The 26,090-nt window shown below is 39.2% G+C and overlaps 2 protein-coding genes across 5 annotated transcripts in view; one reads left to right on the forward strand and one right to left on the reverse strand.

Annotated features, from left to right (window-relative positions):
* Window positions 1-19,075, forward strand: part of LOC109057897 (apoptosis-stimulating of p53 protein 1-like) — a 54,946-nt gene extending 35,871 nt beyond the window's left edge. For 2 of the 4 annotated variants that reach the window (XM_042777622.1, XM_042777625.1), the window contains 14 exons: window positions 5,316-5,417; window positions 7,818-7,992; window positions 8,356-8,552; window positions 8,954-9,118; window positions 9,286-9,475; window positions 10,911-11,060; window positions 12,728-12,843; window positions 12,929-13,409; window positions 13,933-14,669; window positions 15,619-15,756; window positions 15,857-15,990; window positions 16,068-16,234; window positions 17,412-17,611; window positions 17,821-19,075. In XM_042777622.1, coding sequence (XP_042633556.1) covers window positions 5,316-5,417; window positions 7,818-7,992; window positions 8,356-8,552; window positions 8,954-9,118; window positions 9,286-9,475; window positions 10,911-11,060; window positions 12,728-12,843; window positions 12,929-13,409; window positions 13,933-14,669; window positions 15,619-15,756; window positions 15,857-15,990; window positions 16,068-16,234; window positions 17,412-17,611; window positions 17,821-17,862 — 2,994 coding nt within the window. In that variant the 3' untranslated portion in view covers window positions 17,863-19,075. The remainder of the gene's footprint in view (window positions 1-5,315; window positions 5,418-7,817; window positions 7,993-8,355; window positions 8,553-8,953; window positions 9,119-9,285; window positions 9,476-10,910; window positions 11,061-12,727; window positions 12,844-12,928; window positions 13,410-13,932; window positions 14,670-15,618; window positions 15,757-15,856; window positions 15,991-16,067; window positions 16,235-17,411; window positions 17,612-17,820) is intronic. The other 2 variants (XM_042777623.1, XM_042777624.1) reach the window with 2 other exon arrangements.
* A 1,197-nt stretch (window positions 19,076-20,272) lies between these two features.
* LOC109113378 (creatine kinase B-type) lies at window positions 20,273-25,729 on the reverse strand. The gene is made up of 8 exons (XM_042777632.1): window positions 25,576-25,729; window positions 24,629-24,833; window positions 22,973-23,127; window positions 22,759-22,891; window positions 22,444-22,615; window positions 21,054-21,177; window positions 20,762-20,951; window positions 20,273-20,676 (listed from the first exon to the last, which is right to left on the reverse strand). The coding sequence occupies exons 2-8, from the start codon at window positions 24,819-24,821 to the stop codon at window positions 20,498-20,500; spliced, it is 1,146 nt and encodes a 381-aa protein (XP_042633566.1). The 5' UTR covers window positions 24,822-24,833; window positions 25,576-25,729; the 3' UTR covers window positions 20,273-20,497.
* Between the last annotated feature and the right edge of the window lie 361 nt (window positions 25,730-26,090).

Genomic DNA, 26,090 nt, shown 5'->3' on the forward strand with positions numbered 1-26,090 from the left:
TCAACAGCCAGTCCTGTTTAGTGTGTTAAGTGTTCATTGTTGAGGATAATGTGATTGTGGTAGAGTTATGTCTTCAGATTTATATGCATTAATGTTAAATAAGTTCACAGTCCTAGCATTCTAATGTACAGCTTATCACAACATTGTTTGAATGTCTTTTACATTCTCTCTAAGATCTGTACAGCTTTCAGGCCAGTGCCAATAAATGAGCGCCGGTCTAAATCTTAGTGTGGAAAAGGGCATTATGTGTGTGCTTCCTCATTTGAATGTGTTTTTGATGTTCTTTTGGGTGTGTGTCTGTGAAGTGATGAAGGATGGATACTTATATCGCTTGACTTGTTATAAAACTCCTTGGTTGTGCACCATACAATCATATCAAAATCATATTTCTGTCAAAAGGCGAGCTTAACTTTTTGTGATATTTCATCAGCCAGCTTTGGCTAATGTGCTTTGGCAACGTGTAACATTGCATCCAAAGCTGCTTTGATTGGGAAACGCTGCCCTGCAGAGATGCAGTATTTAATGCCAGAGTTTGTCCTGCGATTCTAGTTTGGGATGTATGGAGAATTTTTAAAAATGAAAAGTCTAAATCTCGGCAACAGTGCTGTTACTTTCATGGTTTTTTTGTTTTGTTTTGTTTGTTTCTTTGTTTTGTTTTTTAAAAAGCACGCATAAAATGTCCCTAATGCATGACAGGCACCACTGAAATGGGAAATACACCTTTTCTGTAAAAAACCTAGGCACTGCAACAGTAACAGAAACACTCTTTGCTTCCCAATTATTTTGTACTTTCTGGTTTTCTGATGTTTTTATGCAGGCATATATCGAAGAGACCAGCGTGGGGTTTAAGTTAACAAAATGTCTAAAATGGCTTTTTAGGAAACGGGACGGTCCCAGGCTTCCATCACTCCAGAATTTAAAACGTCTGGAAGATACAAGCTGAAGCAGCTTTGTAGCACATGATCTATAGTACAAGGCCCTAGAGTCCAAGTTATTACCCACTGACCTGCTTCGTTTGTCTTGTACTGAATGAACTGCTTCACAGAAATTGTTGTTCTGCCTACCTACAAAGCAAGAGAACAGCGAGTCTTCAGTCTTGCTCTCTTGGTGGTAATTTATCAGAGAAATAAAGAAACTATCTCCCTTTCTTCAGCTTGGCCCCAGGAAATATGAAGCCTGCTCTTTAAATAAAAAACATCTTTGCTTAATTGACCTCTTAGGGCAGATTATTGTTTTAATGTTCATCGAGTTTCGCCACATAGTTGAATGATCTCTTAAACCTTCTCTAGAGATCCAAGACCATATTTGTACAACCGTGCCTGGTAAAAATGATACGAAAGGATAAGAGCAGGAAAGATCATGCTATGCAGTCTGAAGGGTGGCCGACAACTCCCTCTGCTGAATGTCAGAGAAAACTGAGGAGTTTTTTTCCCTCCCCAGTACCACCTCAGAAACGGATAATCAAATCAGTCTGTTGTATGTCACTCCTTGTCACATTGCCATGGAGATGGGCTCTTTATAACCCATGTGATGTGGCCGTGCGGAGTCGCCTGTGTGGGTAAACAGAACCTGACACAATTGGCTTTTAAGCCATGAATCATACCCTAGCAGACTGAGTCAAGTCATTTCAACTTTAATGAAATTTGGAGCTCTTCCATGGAGCTCGTGCTTTTGGGAACTGCACGAAAATCTGCATCGTTATTGATTAAGTCTCGAGTATTTTGTGGTAACGAAAGCTGAACTGAAAAAAAAAGTGTGTATTGTGGAAAAAAAAAAAAGTAATGCTTTCTTGTTATAAACCGTTCTTTTTAAGTTGATCGTTTAAAGTACTGAAATAATGCTGGTGTCTTCAAACACATTTGAACTATAGGTATATTCATTGTGTGTACTGTTACTTGTGTTTGACATATAGCCCGTTTTAGTATCAAGAAAAGCGATGGCAGTTGGGAAAAAGTTTATTCCCTCATTCTGATGTGAAATGACAGTTGATTTGATCCAGGCATGATTTGGCCTTCTGCTCCAGTCAAAGCCCACTTTTTTTTTCTTCGCAGTCGCTAATAATTAATTGAATGGAAAGGACAGTTTTGTATTAACACAGAGCATGAGCACAATCTCTGAATTTGAAAGAGGGGAACACTTCCAGTGACACAGTGATATTTGTTTGCTTTTTATTTTGTTAACAAAAACAGTATCACTTGCTAAAGAGATTAAAATACATGTAATTACAAAGCCAAAGGTAAACATGGCAAAATACATCTGACAAATATAAATATATTTACTCCCATTTAAAAGGGTTTTATCTATTAAATACGTAAAATATTTTATGTGCACAGTATTTGTGAGCATTATTATTTGGTTAAAAACACAGTAAAAACAATATTATTATAAAATATTACAATTAAAAATAACTGTTTTCTGTTATGTTAAAATTTTGTTTATTCAGGTAATAGCAAAGCTGAATTTTGTGCAGCCGTTACTTTATTTTTCAGTGTCACGTGATCCTACAGTCCTTCAGAAATATTATATTATATTATATTGTATTGCATTGAATTAATCAATGTTGAAAACAGTTGGGCTTCTTAATATTTTTATTTATACCATGGTCTATCTGAATGCTGAATTCTGATTGGTTTGCAGGTATGCATTAAAACAGTTTAATGCAGAGGTAGTTCCAAGTCAGTTTAATCCCCATTCTATATTAATGCGTTGATTTTATTGATCCGCACACACACACACACACACACACACACACACACAGAGAGAGACACGCATCACTCGCACAGAAACTGGCATTCAGAAAATGCTGCCCCGTGACTTTTATTAATAAAATAGCTAAGATACTGGATCGCTGCATTATATTCCTCAGCAACGAGGAGGTAAAATCGCTGTTTAAGTAACTAAACTCATAACTTCATTGTTTGTAGAGAGAGATGCACAGGTGCAGGTCATTCTCTCTCTCTCACACACACACACACACACACACACACACACACACACACACACACACACACACGCACACACACACACACACACACACACACACACGTGTCATCTCTCTCCCTTTCTCTCTCTTGATTGGTCGGTTGATCAATTGATAATTAATTCAAATAAAGGCTATAATTCATTTAAATAAATGTGCTCTTACGGCACTATTTCATCTCTGTGTCTGATTTGAAGCGAAAATAACTGTCAAGTTATTTTCTGTCAAATATTGTGCTGCAATATTTGTCAAATACATCATTAACAGCTTTACCTTGTCAATGCTGGTAAATGACATGATATAAGTGGGATAATGCATGGCTAGCTGTGTATTAAACGATTTTTAATGCACTCTGCCGAGGTTCTTGGCTTCCACATTGTGCATCTAGCTGTGTATTATTGCTTATGTAAACCATGATGCGTCCCCCCCAGAATTCTTCAGTGAACACAAAGTTCAAAAGAGCATTTTAATTTCTTTCAAAAATATTTAACAACAGAGATTATTATTATTAATTATAATAATAAATATATATTTGTACATGGCATTATGTCTGTTATGTGGAAACAGTGGTTCTGTGTACAAAAGCAGGTGAGCTTGACAATGTTCCAAGAAGAGAAGTAAACTGTTTTGTGTGATGTCAGATGTTACTGTATTTTTCTTCTTTTTCTAACCTCTAGCCAAAACTACTATTATCTTAATCCTTTTTGTATTTATATGTGACTGTAAAAACATGGTTGATTTAGAGGGCAGTTTTCACATGTAGTGATTTAAAGCATAGAGATCAACAAAAACAAGAAATTGTGAGACATGAGCATTGATGGACTATGAGATAATTAAAGACATGTTTTCAACCATCACATCATGGTGGAAAAAATACTACCCATGAATTATGGAAATAGATCATGGTATTAACTTGGATAAGAATAGATGTAGCCATAGGCTGTAGGTGACCTGGCAATACCACGACACAAACATCACCACAGTATCTTTCTCATGTTGTGTGCTCATGCATATTAATATTAGTATTAATGCTGATAGATTGCCATTGAATTCTGTTCCATGATGCATCCATGTGGGTAGCAAATTTTGTCAGTGAGAAAAGCTAGCTATTGAAAACAGTCTTGCTGTAGCAAATTTTTACTGTTCTGTTGAACTTTCTATTCATCGAAGGATCCAGAAAAAATGTAGCATGGTTAGCCTTGGTGAGCATAAGAGAATTTCAAAAACATTAACAAAAATCTTGCTGACGCTAAACTTTTGAAAAATAGTGCATAATGGTTTTTTTATATATATAAAATAAATTATTGGAAGACAATTATTTTGGAAAAAAAAAGGAAGTTATATTGTAATCCTTAAACTTGAAATATTTAAGTTTCTCGGTTGCTAATTAAATGTCAGCCAATGTAACTTTTGACAAAATTGGCAGAATTGATGAATGTATTTAACTCCAACTGATATGCCTGACTGCCCCTAGTCCTTACATAACCTTAATGACTGACCCAGCTTCAACCTGAAACACTGTGGGAGTGCACTTGTATGGCTTTTGCTTAGGACAGCCCAGAGACAAAACAGACTTCTGGCTTTTTAGGAAATGGAAGGATTGCTATATTGCCACAGACAATAGAAGATTTGAATTTCAAGGGGAACTTTTGCACAGCATGAACCAGGTTGTTAATGGTCTTCTGATTCAGGCTTATGTGAGTCATCCTACATGGCTTCTCTTTATTTCAGAACTACGTTCATGTACAGTGCCGCCTTGAATCGACCTCAGTTCTGCTTGATTGCTCTAAATGGCAGTCTATCACGGCAGTTGCCATCTGAGTACTTTGGTGCCTTTAATCTTCGATACACGGCAGTTCTGCTCTGCTGCCATGGTGACACCCTGGCAACAGCTACAGTGATGGACAACTTGCTCTTATCTTCCAGAATGCAGAGTGACGGAGTTGGATTCTGGGATGTGTTTCTGGCACAGGCCTGTTTTAGACCCTTTCGGCTAAAAGCGTCACCATTCCTCTTCCCGATGAGCTCAGCAGGCCTACGCTAACATTAGCGCTCCTGTTATAATTAAGCTCCAAGTGTTTACTTGGCCACAGGTCATTTCACACCCAGCTCTCACTACAATGAGCCCTGCAGATACACAGTCGTGTCTGTTTCTCAAGTCTTCTGTGTCATTTATGGCTGTAAAATTAAATCAGTCATCTTTGAATCCTTGTTTGTGTGGATATATTTTGTTTTTGGTCTGACTGCCCCTCCTTTATTTTTTCTCTACCTCCCTCACTCCCTCTATCTCTCTCTCGCTCTCTCTCTCGCTTTATCTCTCTCTCTCCATGTGTAGGTGGGAAACCCTCGTGTGGAGCTCACTCTCTCAGAGCTGCAGGAGATGGCCACTCGTCAGCAGCAGCAAATTGAGGCCCAGCAACAGATGCTTGTCGCAAAGGTAACACGATCAGATGTGTTTTTTGATGGGCATCTTTTTTTAAGATCATTGTTTTCATCTGTGTGGGGACTAGACACAAATATTTCCTTCAGTTAGAATTTGCTGCTGAATCAAAGATTGACTAATTAATTCACTGACATAGAAATGACATGGTCTCTATGACATGGTCGTGCAATGGTGAATAGGATCATATCTTTGGAAAAGGCTCTTGAGTACCATGTGTAATTGTACGTTTTGGCTTTATTTTTCAGATAGAATGTAGAATAACCCCGAGTATTTAAGTGTGTCTAGGTTGTTAATCAAATGTCGGTTAAATTGTAACTTCATTATTTAGTATTATTATTATTATTTCTATTAGAAAATGTTGCAAAATCATTTTCACTGGTGGTCTCAGTTTTTGTACCCCACTGTTTTTGAATGATGTAACATTGTAGATGTTGAGCATCATTTTCTTTAGCCTTTAAGCAGATGATCATTTATTTTGAATGCATGGTAGCATTTACCCAAAATTGGCAAACAATTTGAGCTTTTTCTTAAGCAATCTACATTTGTCCTTGCTAGAACCAAGTATCTTTGGGAAATGCACTTGAGTATCATAAATGTTGTTTTTCAGATAGAATGTAGAATTACAGAGACTTCTTTTTGTGTTAAAATGGTTTAAATTTAAGCCTGCAGGCAACTTCATATTGCAATTTCTAAGTGTTTACTCATAATTGCACCTGGCAAAAACACTTCTTTTCTTATTTCTTACAGTTTACTTTACCTGGCCCAATGTAAATTACCTTTATGTGGGGGAAAAAATAAAACACTTTAACGTAGCAAGTGAACCGCACTGTTTGTTTATATGTTATGCAAATAACTGTGATTAAGTCATTTTCTGAGAAAGAAATTGGGTATTAATGGGTAAAGTATCCCTGTAATTATTCAAAATGCAGCTGCTTGTTAGGTAAACCTCTAACTTTGTTTATGAAGCAGCTTAAGCTCTTTATTATCACTGTGCAGTGTTGTTATTAGATATTTAAAAATGAGGTCAGTAACCTTTTTTTTTTTTTCCTCAGTGCCATTTATAGATCATTACAGCAGGTTGTTCTGACCATTATAGGGGTGTTAGTCATGGGAGCCACAGGCTGAGGCAGGAAGCTGAATGTAACCAAAAATGCCAATTATGTAGCAGACAACTCTGACATGCTTTGTATACCGTGGAAGGCATTTTCCATCCATACTAGCTTTGTTTCTTTATTCAACAAAGAGCAACGTGTGGAATCTAGAACTGGTTACACGTACAGACTGTTCCAGGATCAGACCCAATGAGAACACTGATCTCGGAGTTATTTGGATTAATATTGTGTGATTGAGTGTGCTGTGATGACTCTGAGCCTCCAGTCATTGAAAGTCCACCATGTGCTATTTTTAGTTTTCTCACTCACTCAGACACTGTTTCCATTTCACTGCATCTTTTTGTGTTCCCTGAAGATAGAGGAAGAAATGACTCAAAAAAAGCCTAATTGCTTTTATTTTCACTTAGTTACTCAATAAGTCAGCATTGGAAGCAGCATTTAAGGTAATACGGTTGCTCTTAATAGCAAATGCCTCCATGCCTGATATTTTGACAGTAAATCACTAGCTTGTGTATCTTGTTTAAGTGCTGTATTTCAACAAAAAGACAGGATCGTATCATGTTGTCCTGAACGCACTTTGCTCAGTTAGGGGTACTGCACAGGCTTAAACAGGCCGTGCTCCAAATAATGGCACTGATCCTACAGGCCCTTTATACATAAGCCCAGTAAGATGAGCTGGGAATCTGGTGGCATTGACCTTTTGACAAAAATTACTTTACTACACACCACACATCTACCTTAAGTGTCAAGACGTCAGACAATCGACACATCATAAATATAGACATTAACAAAGGATTTTTTTTTTGCGCATTCAATGGAGAAAAGGCATGTGTAAAATGAATCAATGTCAGTGTCATAAAGTTCCAGCATACTGTTTTCTACTTTTTCTTTGCTTTGTGCAGGTGTAGAGATTTTTTGCTTTTGGACGATCATTCAAAATTTGCAAGCGTGTTCATGTGATCTTCTGATCTGCTAACCTAACGCTTAAATTTTTCAAGACTGGTTTTAAAAACAGAACAAACTAAACTCCATTGACTAGCCTCTCTGGATGCCTACTGTTTAAAGTACATGTACCATAGAAACACTGTCTTACCATAATGTTGGGAATTTGCCAAAAAGGAGGTTTCTATATCACAGACAGTTTCAAAAGTTTGATGGACAAAAAATGGCGGTCTTAGTGGTCCAGTAGATACTTTAAATGTCCCTGACAATTTACTGTTATTGTATTATTTATGTTTTCCCCAGTTCCTTTTGCATGCTCATGTATGTATTCTGTCTGTAGGAGCAACGGTTGCGCTATTTGAAGCAGCAGGAGCGACGGCAGCAGCAGGCTGTGTCTGAGACCGAGAAACTACAGAGGTTAAAGGAGAGGGTGGAGAGTCAGGAAACCAAACTCAAGAAGATCCGTGCCATGAGGGGCCAAGTGGACTACAGCAAAGTCATCAATGGCAACCTGTGTATGTACAGTATTTGTTTGACCACTGACTTCAGCATTCATCCAAGTAGAAACACCATCGCTTACTGCTGGCAATTGTGATGCCACTTTTTTACATGGCTGTATTAAGCCAGATTGCTTCATGTAAGCGGTTGCGTGAGAGGGCACTGAGCTTCCAACTGCAACTGCGAGCACATGCACACATAAAAACACATGCCATAGGGTCAGGATTTGGACTGTGAATTGTAATGATACATTACATTTTTTATCAAACATTAAATAATAATCCTATAGTAATGGAGAAAGTATGTTGCCTCATGTATGCCTGTGTTTGCACGCAAGTTTGCATGTGTATTACTCTGCTGCATGTGTGTTACTCTGTTAGCCTCAGAGATCGAGCAAATCAGCGGGCTGTTCCAGGAGAAGCAGGCAGAGCTGCAGGCAGCCGTCTTGAGGGTGGATCAGCTCAGCCAGCAGCTGGAGGACCTGAGGAGAGGCAAACTGAACGGCCTGCAGACCCTCGGGGGTCAGGTCACCGGCACCGCTGCCCTGGAGCTCCGCAAACTCTACCAGGAGTTACAGGTATGAGAACACACTCAACTCAAGTTTGTTTTGTTTCGAGATTTGTTGTGGTGATTTTTCATCATAAAAGAACACTGACCACGTTTAATAATGCAGTTTTTTTTTTTATATGTTGTATATTGTAACAAAATTGTGATGGTTTTGATATTGGGCACTTTCCACAAATAGGGAAAAAAAACTTTTTAGCAATTAGTTAAAAATTGACATTTTTGTTTTCTACATTGCTTTTATTACAGGTATTTGTATATCAATTCACAATTGTTGAATTTATGACATTTGTTGTATAGAAACATGGAATCTGCCATATCCATTGATCTTGATCATTCTTGATCTTATGCTGTGTATGTGCCTGTCATTTCTATCAGTGATAATACTGACCATTACTTTTTTTTCCCAATCAGATACGCAATAAGCTGAATCAGGAGCAGAACAGTAAACTTCAGCAGCAGAAAGAGCTGTTGAATAAGAGAAACATGGAGGTAACACTGATGGACAAGCGTATCAATGAGCTCCGAGATCGACTGTACAAGAGAAAAGCTGAGGCACGTCAAAAAGAAAACCTTCCAGTAAGGCCAGGAGTGTGCATCATTCACTCACGCTTCTTAGTTTAATTTATTAAGTGTTCTTTTTCAGAAACCATTCAGATATCTAGACACCAAATCTGGAGCTTGTGAAAGATTTTGAATTTCAACCAAGCTAAATATTATTATTTTTTTTTTTTCCCTTCCTGCAGCTGAATAGAGTAAATGGTCCTCCCTCTCCACAACCGGCTCCCGGAAACACCGGCCGTGTGGCAGCTGTGGGACCCTACATCCAGGTCCCGGTGCCAGGCAGACAGGAGGGTTATGCAGTGCCCCCTGAACCTCTCAAACCTCAGTCACTGGGTGTTAACACTCCAGCCAACCACGCCCGCTCCAAATCAGGTCTGTCCTTAAACACTGACGTCTGCATGATAACGTCAACATTTATTTGGAATGAAATGGTGCCTAATAAATGGGACCATTTTTGTCTGTGTATTTGAATCCTACATTGTGAATCAGCCTACGAAATTTGCAATATAAACTCTTTATCCACATTGGATTGAAAATGATCACTGCTTTGGTCAGTTTTGATTAGTGGTAGTGGTATTTAAGGTCGACATTTAGTCTAGCAGATCCAGACTCGCAAGCTGATTCATCCCAATAATGCTTAATTAGCCATTTTAAGCAAACAACCACATTTCATTTTGTTCTCGTTTAAGTTCAGTCGATTATGTTAATAGACCAGCAAGCAATGAAGTGTTTTCAATAATGATGCAACAATCTCTTAGAGCATTTGACCACCTAAAAGTAAGAAGCACCAGATATTTGACAGACACCACTCATAAAACAATAATTATTTATGTCTACTTCACTGCCTTCATTTGCCTTAAACAAAACGCTTTTTAAAGGATCTGATGATCTAGTTATTCCTCAACTTATTTTTTTCATCCACTGGTCCCATGTCAACATGACTTGTTTTGTGACGGACTGAGTAGCAGCCACTAGATCAGTTTGAAAGTGTGATTTGTGACTAAAGCCCAAAGTGTACTTAAGCTTTGACGTGAACACTTAGTATATGCATACAGCCGAAAACACGTACCCTTTCAAAGTATACTCCATTTGATAGCTTGCACAAACATAGGCACTCGACACATGCACACTAGTAAATTTAATCTTTGTCCTTTGTCTGCCCTTTGTCTCTCTAGAAGTTATGCCTGAGAAAACGTCTTTGTACTCTTTTGTCTTTTGATTCTTTAGTTTCTGTTTGGACTGTGAAACAAGGGCCAGGGCTAGTGTTGCCACCTTGTGGACCAGCTAAAAAAGTGTGGTCTGAAGTATTCGCATACTATGCTAGTGACAAAATTTACATCATGTGCTCTCCCTGGTGTATGAGTTAAAACCAAAGTATACTTTGGGCTTAATAAGGCTGAAACTAGCTCTAACATTGTTAAGTTCTACAGCATTCTGTAGCTCAGACAGTAGGGAATGCTGCCAGCAATGCCAAGGTCATGGGTTTGATTCCCAGTGAATGTGTAAGCTAATTAAATATATACCTAGAAAGAAAGTGGCTTGGGATAAAAGCATCTGCTGAATGCATAAATGTAAATAAAGTGGTTTGGTTCTTGTCTTAAAGACCACAGCATGTATCCTATCACTTCCTTCTGTGAGTTCCCTCTCTTCAATTACTGTTTGTTTATGAAGTTGATTTTTCATTTTCTTCACTTCTAACCTCTTGTGTCGTTTCTGCTCTGTGCTGTGCATATGTTTATGTCTGTGTCTCTCTTTTCTCTTTGGTGTTCCTGTATTTGATGTTGTGGGATTTATGGGGGGGGGTTAGATGGAGTGAGAAAGCCTCCCGGCCCGTGGAAGGTCTCTGATTTAGACATCATAGTGGACCCGATCGCTCCGCCCCCTCCAGAGCCCCGCCCAGGCCCTGGGGCTCCACCCCCAGTCACCTGCTCTACAGCAGGGTCGGACGGCGCTTCTCGTGAGTGGGAAGGTGTCTGATAGAGGGCAGGAGGATTGGCCTATGAACCTTATTCAGTGTAGTGAGCAGGATCAAAGCAGTCGACCAAGTCTTAGAGACTTGTTACAGTCACCCATAAGACTCTTGCTTCCACTGAAGTTCAAAATGATCCTTGGATCATCTCAAATCATGCTGGAGAACGATCATCAGGTTTGACACAAAATTGTGAAGTTCATGTAGCTTGATTGCTGCTGTCATTAAAGCAAAATAAGGACAAACCAAATACTATTTATAATTTTTATTATTATTATTATTATTATTATTATTATTTCATTTTAAAATTTTACTTCATTGTTAAGCTATAAAAAAAGGACTAACATTCAGAATTTTGGTTTAGAATTATTTTTCTATTTTTCAAATGTAATTTATTTCTGTGGCAAAGCTGAATTTCCAGCAGTCATTACTCCAGTCTTCAGTGTCACATGATCCTTCAGAAATCATTCTGAAATGCTGGATTGGTGCTCAAGAAGTGTTATTATTTTATGTTTTAATGGTATAAGCGATCACATTATTAACTTGAAAAAATATTTGTGGAAACCTTGATACTTTTTCCAGGTTTCATTGATGAATTTAAAGTTCAAAAAGACAACATTTATTTGAAATTAAAATCTTTTGTAACAAGTCTTTACTGTCACTTTTTCAATTTAATATGTGCTTGATGAATGAATATATGAATTAAAAAAAAAAAAAAAAAAAAAAACGGTAGTGCAATGGAAAAAAAATATTACATTTAAAATCTCAAATTAATTCTGTTTTCCACTGATCTCAAACTTTGGATTCCACTGTATCTCAATTTCATATCCACTTTTAAAAACTGCAGAGTTGCAATTTTCCAGACAAAACATAGCTTAAGGCAGAAGTCAAAATTATATGTTTTTCATGAGCATCAGAACCTTAATGATATACTAGATCCCTCTGTCTGCTCAATTACATTCGCCCTTGTTTATTTGCTCTTTACTGCAATTCAGTATGGGTCGAAAGCTGCTGATCCTGTCTTTTGGGAGTATGTGTGTATATGATTGTGTGTGTAAGAATGTAATTGAGGTAGATTGTGTGAGGACTCATGAGAGAGTGTCTGTGCTGGCTGGGATGTGAAACTCCACCTGATAAGGTTCACTGGGCTCTCTACCTCTTCCTCTGTACATTTAAACTCACTAAATTGCTGGCTCCATTTCTCCATTCTCTAACATTCAGCTACTTATACAGCTTATACACACATAATAGACAGAAACGTTAAGTATGTAAGAGTGGTGGCTCTGTCAGTTTGCTTTTTCTAACTTAAATCAGTTTTCCTCTTTATTTGACTTGATTTCATAAGGACTGACCTTTAAGCTCTGTTGAAGATGTCAAGATATCATGCAGTTGACAACATTTGTGAACTCTTTTGAGAACAGCATTCTCTTGAAATTTAGGGTCGTCTGAGCTGTTCTTGTAGATGTGAGGAGCCCTCCCCTCTTTTCTGTTATACTTCATGTCTCCTAACTCAAGAACATACCTAGATATCTTTAGAAGTCATGTCTAGTATATTAGCAATGCAGTTCGTCATACTGTTCTAATAATAAATGTTCTTGTGAGGGGTTCTGTCATGTCTGATCTTGTACTAATGCTCCCTTTCTTTCCATTTTCAGCAAATGACACCAGTTGGCCTGCCCTCAACAAGAGCAGCACATCAGTTAAACCACCTGAGTCTGGAACAGACACGACCAGTAAAACGGCATCACCTGCAGGCACTCCTGGAGATAAGGTATTTCTATCTTGCACCTATGCTCACAAATAAATTGCAGTCCTGTTATTTTACTGTGATTTTACAATATCCTTTTTAAATTCAGGATTCCAGTAAAATGGGCTTAGCTCCTCCTCTCAGTAAGCCCCATCCTCCCCCATACGGAGCCCATACCAGCAACCACCCCCTCTCATCTGTCAACTCGGGTTCTACCAGCTCTTTAGACCGACGCAAGGATGTTCCTCTCCGGCTGGTGCCCAGCTTACCAACGAACCCACCGCAACAGCCGGCCTGGCCCCGTGTCCCCCCAGCACCCACCGGCTCTTCCTCTCAGCAGATCCAGCAGCGCATTTCTGTACCCCCCAGTCCCACCTTCCAGCCCAGTCCACCCTTTTTCCCTCCCGGTGAGAGGCCAGACCCTCCTCTGGCTGTGGCGGTAAGGCCGTTCATCCCCGATAAGGGCTCCAGACCGCAGTCACCCAGAAAAGGCCCAGCCACCATGAACTCAAGCTCCATCTACCATATGTACCTACAACAAACAGCCCCCAAGAACTACCCTCTGAACATCAAGCCCGCAGTCAAAGCAGGTACACATCAGAAACAATATTAAACTTCAACAATTTACTGTAATTTTGTGTGTGAATCTGTTATTATAATAATCTGTAAATATATTATAACATTAGAAATGAATGAGCACTCCAGTAATAAACACCCATGAAAACTATAGTGTAGAAAAAAGTCTGGATGTGCCTGTAAAAATGTGTACCTACAAAATAAAAGATCGCTCTTGGGATTCTAAAAATCTATATTTTATAGTCCATGTTTATATAGGATGCATCTTGTTTTTAAAAACAGCTAGATACAGTGCAACAGAATGCAGGTGCCTCACTGCACTTTTTAACTTGACACAGTGTCTTTAAAAATGCACCTCTCACAGCAAGAAAGACTGAAAAACAGCTGGAAACATTGCAGCGATCAACAATATCCTTTTAGCACTTAGAAAAGTAATTTAAAAAACAGACAGATGCATTAATGTGAATCATGTGGTTTATTTCTTGATTTTGTTTTATTAGTACAGTATAATTGAGTATTTTCCTCTTTTTTCTGTAGTATATGGTAAGCCAGTCTTGCCTCCCAGCTCTATGCCCCCTTCTCCTTTACCTTTCGGGGGCTCTGGCGCCTTTCCTGCCCTGCAGGGTCCAGGAGGAGACATGTTGGATTTTGAGCTGGACCTTGACGGTCAAATCATGGGTGTTCCTGAGCCACCCCCACCCAACGTGGACCACATCCCGCGTCCTCTCAGCCCCACTAAACTCACACCCATGGTGCACTCCCCTATGCGCTACCAGAGCGATGCTGAGCTGGAGACCTTGCGCAAGAAACTGGCCAATGCTCCACGACCGCTTAAGAAACGCAGCTCGATTACAGAACCAGAGGGTCCTAATGGGCCCAACATCCAGAAACTTCTCTATCAGCGGTTCAACACTCTGGCTGGAGGGATGGAAGGAGGAATGGGCGTTGTGAGTGCAGGTGGAGGTGTGACTCCATTCTACCAGCCCTCCGTGGCCACAGGTGAAATGCTCTTTGATGCAGACAATGGGAATTCACCTTCAGAAACACCCATCGTGCCCTCTGGGGGTGCTGTTGCTGAGGATGTTGTCCCGCAAAGTGATGCCAACGATAATGAGCCCCCAGAGCAAGTGAGCGAGGCGTTGAACCCTCCAGCACGAGAACAGGCAGAAGACAATAACAATAATCCTGCAGAACCATTAGCGATTTTGCCGAGTCCTGTAGCTGAGGCCAGCACACCTGAAGAAGCAGACACCTGTCCCTCATCCCGGCCCACGGTCAGTCTGCTGATACACACCCTCACACAAACTCAAGCTTGTATATGAGAAAGTATTTGATTAAATCTCAATAAAATATCTCAATTTATGTATGCCTGTTTTCGGTCACATTGAGTCGTTTTCTTAGAATTTGTGTAACAAGGCTACTACACTACAGTTTAAAAGTTTGGGATCAGTAACTTTTTTTTTTTTTTTGAAAGAAAAAATAATAATTTTATTCCGATAGGATACATTAAATTGAGCAAAAGTGACAGTAAAGACAATAATGTTATAAAATATTTCTATTTCAAATAAATGTTGCTCTTTTAAACTTTCTTTTAATCAAAGATTCCTGGGAAAAAAAAAAAACATATGACTTCCACAATATTAATTAAGCAGCAAAACTATAAGAAATGATAGTAATAATAAATGATTTTTGAGCAGCAAATCAGCATATTAGAATTGATTTCAGAAAATTCAGTTGCCATCACAGGAATAAATGATATTTGAAAATATATTAAAATATAAAGGTTATTTTAAATGTAATAATATTTCACATTATTATTAATACTGTATTTTTGATCGAATAAATGCAGCCTTGGTTATCATAAGCCTTCTTTCAAAAACATGAAAAAAATTCACCCTACACTTTTGAACGTGGAATAAGTGTGCAACATCGTCTCTGTCCAAATACGCTCATTTCGACAGCAGTATTAATATATGAAATGTCACTTATGTTCACATTTGCAACTACTCTCATTTACTATATTGAAAAGTCACATTAAGTAGACATTTTTAATGTGTTTACATCATTACTAGCTGATATAGTTACACCAGATATCGACTGAACAAAGCTGTCAGATTATATTGCTTGCAACAGTGTGGACAATCAGTCCTAAAGAGCAGATCTGAAAACCAAATCAGATTCTCTGCTGTGTGAACAAAGCCTAATGGTCCATGTCCTCAACAGGGCAAACGCACTAACCTAAAGAAACCCGACTCAGAGCGGACGGGTCACGGCCTCAGAGTGAAGTTCAACCCACTCGCTCTGCTGCTGGATGCCTCACTGGAGGGCGAGTTTGACCTTGTACAAAGGATAATCTATGAGGTGTGTATAATAACATGTATGCCATGTGAACACTTTACACACTGCTTTATTTTGGCCATTTTCATTAACAAATTCTTATTTAATTCCTCTCGTTTCATAGGTTGACAATCCCAGCACCCCTAATGATGAGGGCATCACACCTCTCCATAACGCAGTCTGTGCCGGTCACCACCACATCGTCAAGTTCCTTCTGGACTTTGGTGTTAATGTGAATGCAGCAGACAGTGATGGCTGGTGAGGACAATTTGTAGCATCTGTCAGTGTGAAAGCTAACAGGTGTTGAGTATACTGATGTGTGTCTGTATGTGTAGGACACCCTTGCATTGTGCCGCCTCCTGTAACAGCGTGCACCTGTGTAAGCTGCTGGTGGAGTCTGGTGCGGCCCTCTTTGCCACCACTATCAGTGATGTGGAGACGGCAGCAGAGAAATGTGAGGAGATGGAGGAGGGTTACATACAGTGCTCACAGTTTCTCTATGGTAAGAGCGCCTTTCTTTTCCCCTGTGGGGCCAAGAAAAATTATTAATCCTCTCATACCATCCATTTTGAGAACTCTTATGAATCTTATGGGAAAGTGAAGGCCATTTTTAGGATCAGATCTAAATGCAAGTTACTCTACAAAATTTTGAGAGGCTCTAGTCTCACTTAATATATGAAAATATCTTTGTAAGATGACAATATCAAACTAAATAGCTTATTTAAAAACACTCAAATAAAGCTACAAATGAATAAACGGCTATATATGCAGATCATTTTTCTTTGATAGTGAGATTATAGATTTCTTGGTAGAAAATGTTATTGAATCAATGTTTTTGCGGAGTTCAAATTGCATTTACACTGCTTTAACCAGCAGATGTCCCCAAACTACAGAGTTTAGAGCTCTTAGAAACAGGAATCACTTGAGTCAAAGATTTAAGAAGCTTCACTTCTCCCATCACTACGTGCCCATTGTTGGTATTTTAGGCATAATTAATGTAAGAATGCTCCAAAAGTCCCATTAACATATTAAGTACACTACAATTCAAAAGTTTTGGGTCAGTAAGATATGCATGTTTTTTTTTTTTTTTTTTTTAAATAGATACTCTTATTCAGCAAGGACACAATAAATTTATAAAAAGTGACAGTGAAGACATAATATTACAAAAGATTTCTATTTCAAATAAATGTTGTTCCTTTGAACTTTATATTCTGAAAAAGTATCAGATTTTCTACATAAATATTAAGCAGCACAACTGTTTTCACTAATAATAAAAAATGCTTCTTGAGCAGCAGATCAGCCTATTAGAATGATTTCTGAGGGATCATGTGACACTGAAGCCTGGAGTGCAAAATTCAGCTTTACCATTGCAGGAATGAATTACTTTTAAAAATACATTAAGATAGAAAGCAGTCATTTTAATATTTTACTAAATTTGTGATTGGATAAATGCAGACTTGGTGAGCATAAGATACTTTTTGTATAAATATAAAAAAAAAAAGCGTACTGACCCACACTTTTAAACAGTAATGTACGTTGATCAATAGTATTACTCAGTACTCACCAATATAATTAAATGTAACTATTTTTTTGTGTGGTGCTCATGTTAATGCCATAATATCATACAAAATGAGATATTTCCATGCCTTATTAAGACCTTTTTCTCTGTGTGTTTACAGGTGTGCAGGAGAAGCTGGGAGTGATGAATAAGGGAGTCGTGTATGCTCTGTGGGAGTATGAGGCTCAGAGCGCAGATGAGCTTTCCTTTCAGGAGGGTGACGCCATTACTGTCCTACGCAGGAAGGACGATACCGAGACAGAGTGGTGGTGGAGTAAACTCAATGACAAAGAGGGCTACGTGCCACGTAACCTTTTAGGGGTAGGTGCACACAAAGGATATAGCAGCAGAGTATATTTTAAAATGTAATTTATTCCTAATTCCTTCCTAACATTATAAATATTACACATTCGATTAATTTAACGCATCTTTCTTAAATGAAAGTGCTAATTTCTTTCCAAAAAAAACCTTTTGAAAGGCAGTGCATGTTATGAAATTGTTAATAGTTGTGTGTTTTTGTTTCTCCGTAGCTTTACCCCAGAATAAAACCACGTCAGAGGTCTCTGGCGTAACCCTCTCGTGGGTGACCGCCTGGACTGATGTCTCAAGGTGTTGAACCTCCATCTTTCACCTCTGTGTGCCACTTGGACCATAGAAGGGGTGAAGCTGCTAAACCCTGAACCTGGAGGCACAATTACCCCGCACTACACACTCTCCAGTGAACACCAGGCCAAACAAGCAGCCTCAGGTTTCTCGGTCTGCCCCCATCAGCCCTGCTACCAGGCCTCCGGATCTCCCACTCCACTCCTCACGCTCTCTTGTATCCATGTAAAATGTATTATAGCTGTACATCACACCTTGGGGATCAATCGCTTTGACAAGAGCTTTTCTTTATTTGTAGTTGCTTACCCATGATGCTTTGCTGAGAAGACCAGTGCAGACTGTGCTCTTTGTCAGAGAGAGATTCTGTATACTTTGAACTGAATGAATGAGAGGTGTTATGTAAGTTTAAAACAAAGGACTTGTGCTTGAATTTTATAGTTCGTCTACAAAACGAGTGTATAAACTGGAAGTATATAAGAGCAGAGAACAAAATATACATAGTTTGCATAGAACGATTATTCTGATCTATGACAGGAATCACATATACTGATGGACACGTATGATGTGATTCATAAAGGTGCATATAAGTGAGAGCGTATGTGTTGCGTGTGGGATTTATGTATGAGTGTGATTTTTCTTTTAAACTGCAGTGAGCATCATGAAGAAGTGTGAAGTGCTGAGAAGTGTTTTTCACAGCATAAGAGTGTTTTGAAGAGAGTGTCTGAAGTGTGTAGAGAGATTAAGATGAACCATTATTATAAAATCAGTAAGTATTTAGCCTACAGGGACTGACGCTATATGTTTTTGTCAGTTTGTTGGCTGCAGAGGGTTTGGCTGAAGTGCCATGTCTCTGATGAATTCAGCTGAAAATTTTCTCTGGATTTACATATATTATATTTTACACGTTTTTTTTCTTCCATGTTTCTTCATTATACCAGCCCATTCCTCTCCACTCCAGTTTTTAGTCGTGTGAAATGATTTTTATATTCTGCCATTGAGGCAGTGAAGAGCTTTATTGTGGAGTTTAACCTTGTAAATACTGTGATGAGGACAGGAGAGGAGACGTGCTTGACTCGATGCTGTTAGACTAAACTGCCCGTGTGGGCTTCTGTGAAATACAGTGACTCGCACCTTGTGTTCTATACATGTGCACAATAAAAAGAAATGAGTCGTAGAAAGAAATTGTCTACTTTGTGTTATGCTCATTGAACAGTCTCTCCCTTTGTTTTTGCTTGATAAATTGATATTCACATCTGGTTCAATGCTCTTTTAGTGGCCTAAAGAAACCCAATTGACAGCAACAACCATTGACTGCTGATAGAAAGTATATGAGGTACGGTAAATGTTCTTTAGTTAAAAACAAAAGCACTATTTTGGGGCACATTAAATTCACTTTTCAGATCTCACTATTATAATTCAATAGAGAAGTATATCTATTTCTCATATATATATATATACATATAGAGCAAAAATTTATTTACTTGACAAAGACAATTTTTTTTTGAAAGTATTGAAAAAGTCCACTTTAACCATCCATCTAATCTTACAGAATTTGAAGGTCAAATGAATTACACTAAAGAATCTATATAGTATATTTCAAGTTGAATAACCAAAGATTTTTCGTTATTCAGATAATAAGAAAAGCATTATACTGACGGGGGTCGTTTGTTATTACTGGATAAGCGTTTTTAATTTTAGAGAGTGTTGGGATGTTTTAATGTTGGAAGGGTTACCTTACTACTTAATATACATGCAATTAAAATAGCTAAAAAGGTTTACCTTCGTTGTTCTAACGTCTGAGACAAATACTGAATTTCCTCCAAGTTCAGCGTTGACTAAACACCTGTAAACTACTATAGTGAATGTCTGTAAGGCAAGATTAATTCATGGTTTCCGCAAAATGCTTGGTTTTCTCAACGCAGAATAAAACCAGTCTTAAAAAGGAAAAGCGATCAAAACAAGCGCATTTAAATATACAAGTAGAGTTCTTTTGGCAGTAAATCCCATTATGGACACTAGGTGGCAGTACAAAGACAGATTTGTCCGTTTACTCAGCGGTTAGAACTACAGTCTCTCGAAGAAAAAAAAAAAAGCCCTTGAGTTTATGGTTTTTCTAAAGCAAATGACCTTGTTAGTCCACCTATAAAATAATCTTAAAGCGCAGGGATTATCCTACAGGTTACAAACACCACCAAATCAAAGACACCTTAGAAAGACAAAACAAGCCTCCAAAATAACAGCTAGTACACCACCCTTACAAAGGGGCCTTTGCTTCTAGAAACTGGACACATGCAGAACAGTAGTAAATGAGGTGATTGATACAAAACTACAGCAAACAAATTTAGCTGACCTTTTAGAAATAACATGCACACAGGAAAATCCATGGGCCAAAGAGACTTTATTTCTGGTGTTAAGCTCCATCTTCAACATTGCAGGACGTTTGAGATACAAAATCCTTCACACTGATGGAAGACTCGTCTAACTTTAGTGCCACTACCGTTTGGGTGGAGTGCATGTTCCTTGATGTAGTTAAGATTATTGGTACTGGAGGAAGGGAGGACTGGTGGAGGCAGGGACGGAGTTAAGTTAGGAGTCACGAAGTGTTCACTTCTGCTCAGGCATAAGGTCATCGATCGCCTGGCCTGCCTCCAAGTGTTTCTCCATTTCTACAAGCAGCTTAACTCCATCCACCACCATCTGAACCAGCTCAACCTCAGAGAAGCCCAGACGGTCTGCGTTGGAGATGTCAAAGACACCGCCTACTGCAGCAGTGTCAACTCCACCTGGACACGAGAGCAAGTTTAGTATTGGAGATGACATTCTGTACAGGTAACAATTTTTTTTTTTATGGCTCTGGTGAATATATACCTGTTCCACGCTTTTGGAGCCTCAGTCGCTTGAGGATCTCACCGAACTTCTCATGCTTGCTGAGGTTAGGAAGTTTGACATGAACACCACCACGCAACCCTGTGCCCAGGTTGGAGGGGCAGGTTAGGACGTAGCCCAAGTGCTCGTTCCACATGAACTCATGGCCCTTCTCTTTGAACAACTCCTCAATCTGCAAAACAAGGAGGTTTGGTTTCAACAATGTGCCAACACTGGAGCTGCTGGCAATTTTGAAGGTCTCAGATTGCAAAAAAAAAAAAAAAAAAAAAGCCACCTTTGTGAGGCCTGTGCAGAAGCGAGTGAAGACTTCCTTCATATTGCCTCCTTTCTGCATGGATATAACACGAAGGTGGTCTTCCTCATTCACCCAGACCAGGAATGTCTTGTTGTCGTTGTGCCTATTAAGAGCAATAAAAAAGATAAATAAATAAAAAATAAAACCCTCACACAGAAAATTTATTTAAAGGGATAGTTCACCCAAAAATGAAAACTGTTGTCATTACTTACCCTCAAGTCATTCCAAACCGCAAGACCTTTGTTCATTTTCAGAACACAAATTCTGATTAAATCTGAGAGCTTTCTGACCCTGCATAGACAGCAAAGGAACTACCACGTTCAAGGCACAGAAAGGTAGTAAGGACATTGTTAAAATAGTCCATGTGACAGTGGTTCAACCTACATTTTAAGCCATGAAAATACTTTTTGCGCAAAGAAAACAATGACTTTATGCAACAATTTCTTTGCTTCGGTGTCAGTTTCCACCGTGCACTCACAAAAGTACGACGACGCATGTGTGCATTCCTCTGCTTGCAAACAAGGTGTTCTACATCAGAATGCCTCTTGTGAACATGCATCGACTGACACTGAAGAGAAGAAAGTTGAATAAAGTAATTTGTTTTCTTTGCGCACAAAAAGTAATCTTGTAGCTTCATAAAATTACGGTTGAACCACTGATGTCACATGGACTATTTTAACAATTTCCTTACTACCTTTCTGGGCCTAGAACATGGTAGTTCCGTTGCGGTCTATGCAGGGTCAGAAAGCTCTCGGATTTAATCAAAAATATCTCATTTGTGTTCCGAAGATGAACAACGGTCTAACGGGTTTGGAATGACATGAGGGCAACCATTAATTAAATGACAGAATTTTCATTTTCGGGTGGACTATCCCTTTAATATAAAAATCAGCACCAACATTTTCATTTCAAGATGGATTTTAGATGGAAATTAAATTTAAATTGGATTTACACTGGATATACAGTATAAGAAACTAATATTTTAGTTAAGTTGGCACCCAATGTATCCACTTTTAATATAAAATACAGCATAATACAAATCTATCAAATGGCATCAACATAGCCATTTTCATATAAAGTTTGAATGCTCAAGAAAAAAAAAAAAAAAAAAAAAAAAAAAAAAAAAAAATAGAAAAATTACTGAAACCATATCTTCATACAGGATAAATGATAAATGGAAAAGTTATTCTTTAATATTAAAGATGGCACCAAAATGAATCCATTTTGGATATAACAAATACCAACATGACTTTTCATTTCAAGTTGGAATTGCCCATTAAAATAATGATAATATCCATAGAGAAATAAAAGGGGCCCTTTCTTTATATGAGGAGAGGAGTACTTGACCTAAAAGGCTGCTCTCACTCACCAGATCCCTCTGGCATCGGGCCAGTCACGGGCCATCCCAGAGGCCAGCAGCAGTGGGGACACAGGCTTATCAAACAGGAAGTGGTCATCAATCAGCTGCTGCTGCTCCTCCTCTGTCATGTCCTTGAGGGCATAGTACTTTCCTTTAAGATCTCCATCAAGGGCTCCCAAAGCTGTGAAAACCACAGGATAGACCACAACACAACGGCATCATTACAGAGTGGATGCTTCAATCACTCGTTTCCGCCCGCTCCTCTTGAACGACCAATCATGAGTCATGTACATCCTATGAAGACAAGAGCCTAAATGAGCTCACCCTCAACAGACATATTCTCGATGGCCCGTCTCTCCCCACGGCTGCAGTGAGGAGGGAGGCAGAAACCACGGATGCTCCTGCCAGTTCGCACTCTGGAGCTCAGAACGTAGTTGGGGTCAAGGTCATCTCCACCCTATTAAAACACCCCCAAATTAACAGCAGACTATTTTAAAAGGTTAAACCAAATTAGTCGCACCAGACAGTCGCGGTGTACCTGGAGGTTGTCTGGGTTTAAGTCAGTCTTGTGTTTGTCTGTGGGTTTGTATCCTCCATGACGGTCCTCAATGATGGGGTCCAGAAGATCTTTGAACACTTCATACGTCTCCTCATCTCCAGCAACGCAGCCCACTGTCATGATGAAAGGATGACCTGGAACACAAAAGATCAGCAGTTCTTCAAAATGCCGTGGTGGTGACAATACAAAATTTTTGGAAACTTTAACACTAATGGCCCTCATGATTGTAAAGATCTTTGGGTGTACAGCAACACACAAAGCACTATATAAATGCTTCATTCATGGCAAACAGATCGTCACAAGCAACAGCTAAATATAGCCACACATCAAGTTTATCGCATGGTTGGTCTTGCAGTAATCATGAGATTCAAGAACACACAATTCTGCTTTTGTTGGGCTTCACCAATATTACACCTTAGATTCTCGTTGCAGCTTTCTCTCAGTTTTTGCAGAGTCACATTACATAGGTGAAAATAACTAGTGCATAACAGGGTTGGGCCAATAGATGATGCCATCGTCCATTACCGATGGCTGACAGACATCACGATGTTGAGCACGGACAGACGAGCTCGACATATGTGCAGGATCACCTACTTGACTCGCTCGGTCTCAACATTCTCGGCACATTAAGCACATTCTCAACATTCTCGCATACCACCCCCCCCCCCCACCCCAACCCCTCCTCCGTGATGTCATCGTCCATCTCGATGTTTCACTGTAGACGTCGCCTGCATCACATGCATTAGCCAGAAGGATTACAGCAGCAGGCATGAGGAAGCAGCACTGTGCAAATGCAAATCATGGATGCAAATCAGAATTTAGAGGCAGAGTGCAATTAGGTTCAGTGGCTCCTTGTTTTGCACACATCAGGCCCAAGAATGCTTTGAACGGTCAATGCACGCTTTTTGTAAGCACTTAAATCTGTCCAAGAGTCCCCATACTCCATAGTAGAGATGCAGAATTGATAGTCAAGCTTATTTTGTCCTGCTTTTAACATCTAATTAATCTACACACTTATCACATGGGCATGAATGCGGTCATTTAAAAATTTCATCCATTGCACAAATTCTTTATTACGTTACTAGCAAAGTGTTTAGAGACCCACTGAATTATCGATTATTGGCAAACTGCTTCATTACAGCTCAGCCAGGAACTATGATTTTACTTGCTCAATTTCTTTTCCAAAGACCAGCCGACTAGAAATATTCAAGCCATTTCAACTTGTGCCACCCTTTTTAATTTACTTCAACAAGGAATTTGTTTTATAATCAGTAAAGCGCCAATTACATGTACTATATTGGAGTCTGAAAATGTGCATTTGTTCTTTATTCACGGTTGATTGGTGAAAGCTTGGCGATTATAAATAAAGCTTGGTAGTTGGCTGCAGGTGGTATTAGGGGAGGGACATCCTCATTCTAGAGTGCATATGATTGGTCAAAAATAGAGTAGTGCAAGATGAGTCATATTTTGACACTTTCTGCTAAAAGTACGTTTACTGACATAGAGGCCATAACTAACAACACATGAACTAAAAGCCGCAAAACTCAAATTTGCAAATCAAATCCTTGGATATCACCCTGCACCCGAGCGCCAGTTGAAACAGCAGCATTGCCTTCCTGAACACCGGTCACTTACCTGGGTTGTCAACTCCGGTCTGAATGACGTCATCCACGGTAAATCCGCTCGAGGTCTGTTTGTCCCGCAGGTCTGCGTACATCTCGAGCGTCAGCACCTTCGCCATGTGGTTGTTGTGCTGGCTGAGGTCGGGATACTCCTGCTCAGCGGTGTAGTTCATCTTCAGCTGATTGTGAGTGTTACCGAAAGGCATGATTGAGACTACCTGGTAGAGATATTTGCAAACAAGGACACGTTGAGTTCAAATCCAACTCAAGCACGAGGACAAAGCCAGCCCCTTAGCTGCATTAATAATGACGTAACAGCATTAAAAGCTCGTTTTCCACAGCGGAGGAATTTGTTATCGTTACAGCAACAAACGGTCGTGGTATGACGACAGATGTGCTCGGTGATGTTATGTCACGCTGGCAGTAAATATGATGGAATGTGGAGCGCGCGTCCGATAAATGACGCTTCATTGCAAAATGCGTTCAAACGCATGCAGATTATGCGCGTTACGCAATGTCTTCTGTGCATTACGGAGGTCTTATGAGAATCACTTGAAGCACGCGAATGCGTAATGCGCAACCTCTCCAAAGACCTTGCAGAAAAGGAGGCTGACTGCAAGGTCGTTGCTGATGTTGGGGACAAAAGCAGCTTGTCATGCACGTATCCGCGATCTTCTGGCCAGCATATCATTTAAAGCGTTTAAAGGTCTTTGTATTGACATTATAGCCTAAGCTCTCGACACGTTTTAAGAGTTTAGGTAAACAAACAGCGCATTGCAGATTACCAACAGAATTTAAATTCGCGACTTACGTTTGAATGTCGATGCATTCTTGATCATATTTTAATCATTAATACACCGCACAAATGTATGCTTTTGTAAATTGATCTGGCAGTGTCATCAGATGATGAATATTGCAATAATAAAGGCTTGATTTAATGATCTCAAACAAAATCCATACCTTTTACTGATTTTCTTTGGGAAAGCGGAATTATCCTTCCTAAAGTCCACCAGAACCCACACAAAGACTGATAATGGTGTCCAGAAATAAGCGGCTTTGTTTGGGGTTTTTATATCAAGCCCGAGCTCTCTTCTGATTGGACGCTATTTGAGTCCATTCATTCTATTGGACAGGGCGTCGCATCACATCCACAACATCCAGTATTTGCTTACATTGATCACATGATGTTTTTCCTTGACGGCTCTCCTTGTCATGATTGACAACAAAATTGAACAATGTGGAATTCGATCACATTCATTTATCAGACTCTTGTCGAGCACTTTAACTAGACGTAAATGCGTGATCATAAAACGTCTAACCTGTACTAAACGAGAGTAAGTAAGATTTAAAGTATATATATATATATATTTATTATTATTATTGTTATAGCCTGTCTTCTTCACAGACCCCCTGGAATACTTCGAGGGATCCCCATAATCTATGGCTTATTGTTCTGTCTGAATAATCTATGTTTT

Source organism: Cyprinus carpio, chromosome A20 (assembly GCF_018340385.1).
Source record: "Cyprinus carpio isolate SPL01 chromosome A20, ASM1834038v1, whole genome shotgun sequence".
NCBI classification, from domain to species: domain Eukaryota; kingdom Metazoa; phylum Chordata; class Actinopteri; order Cypriniformes; family Cyprinidae; genus Cyprinus; species Cyprinus carpio.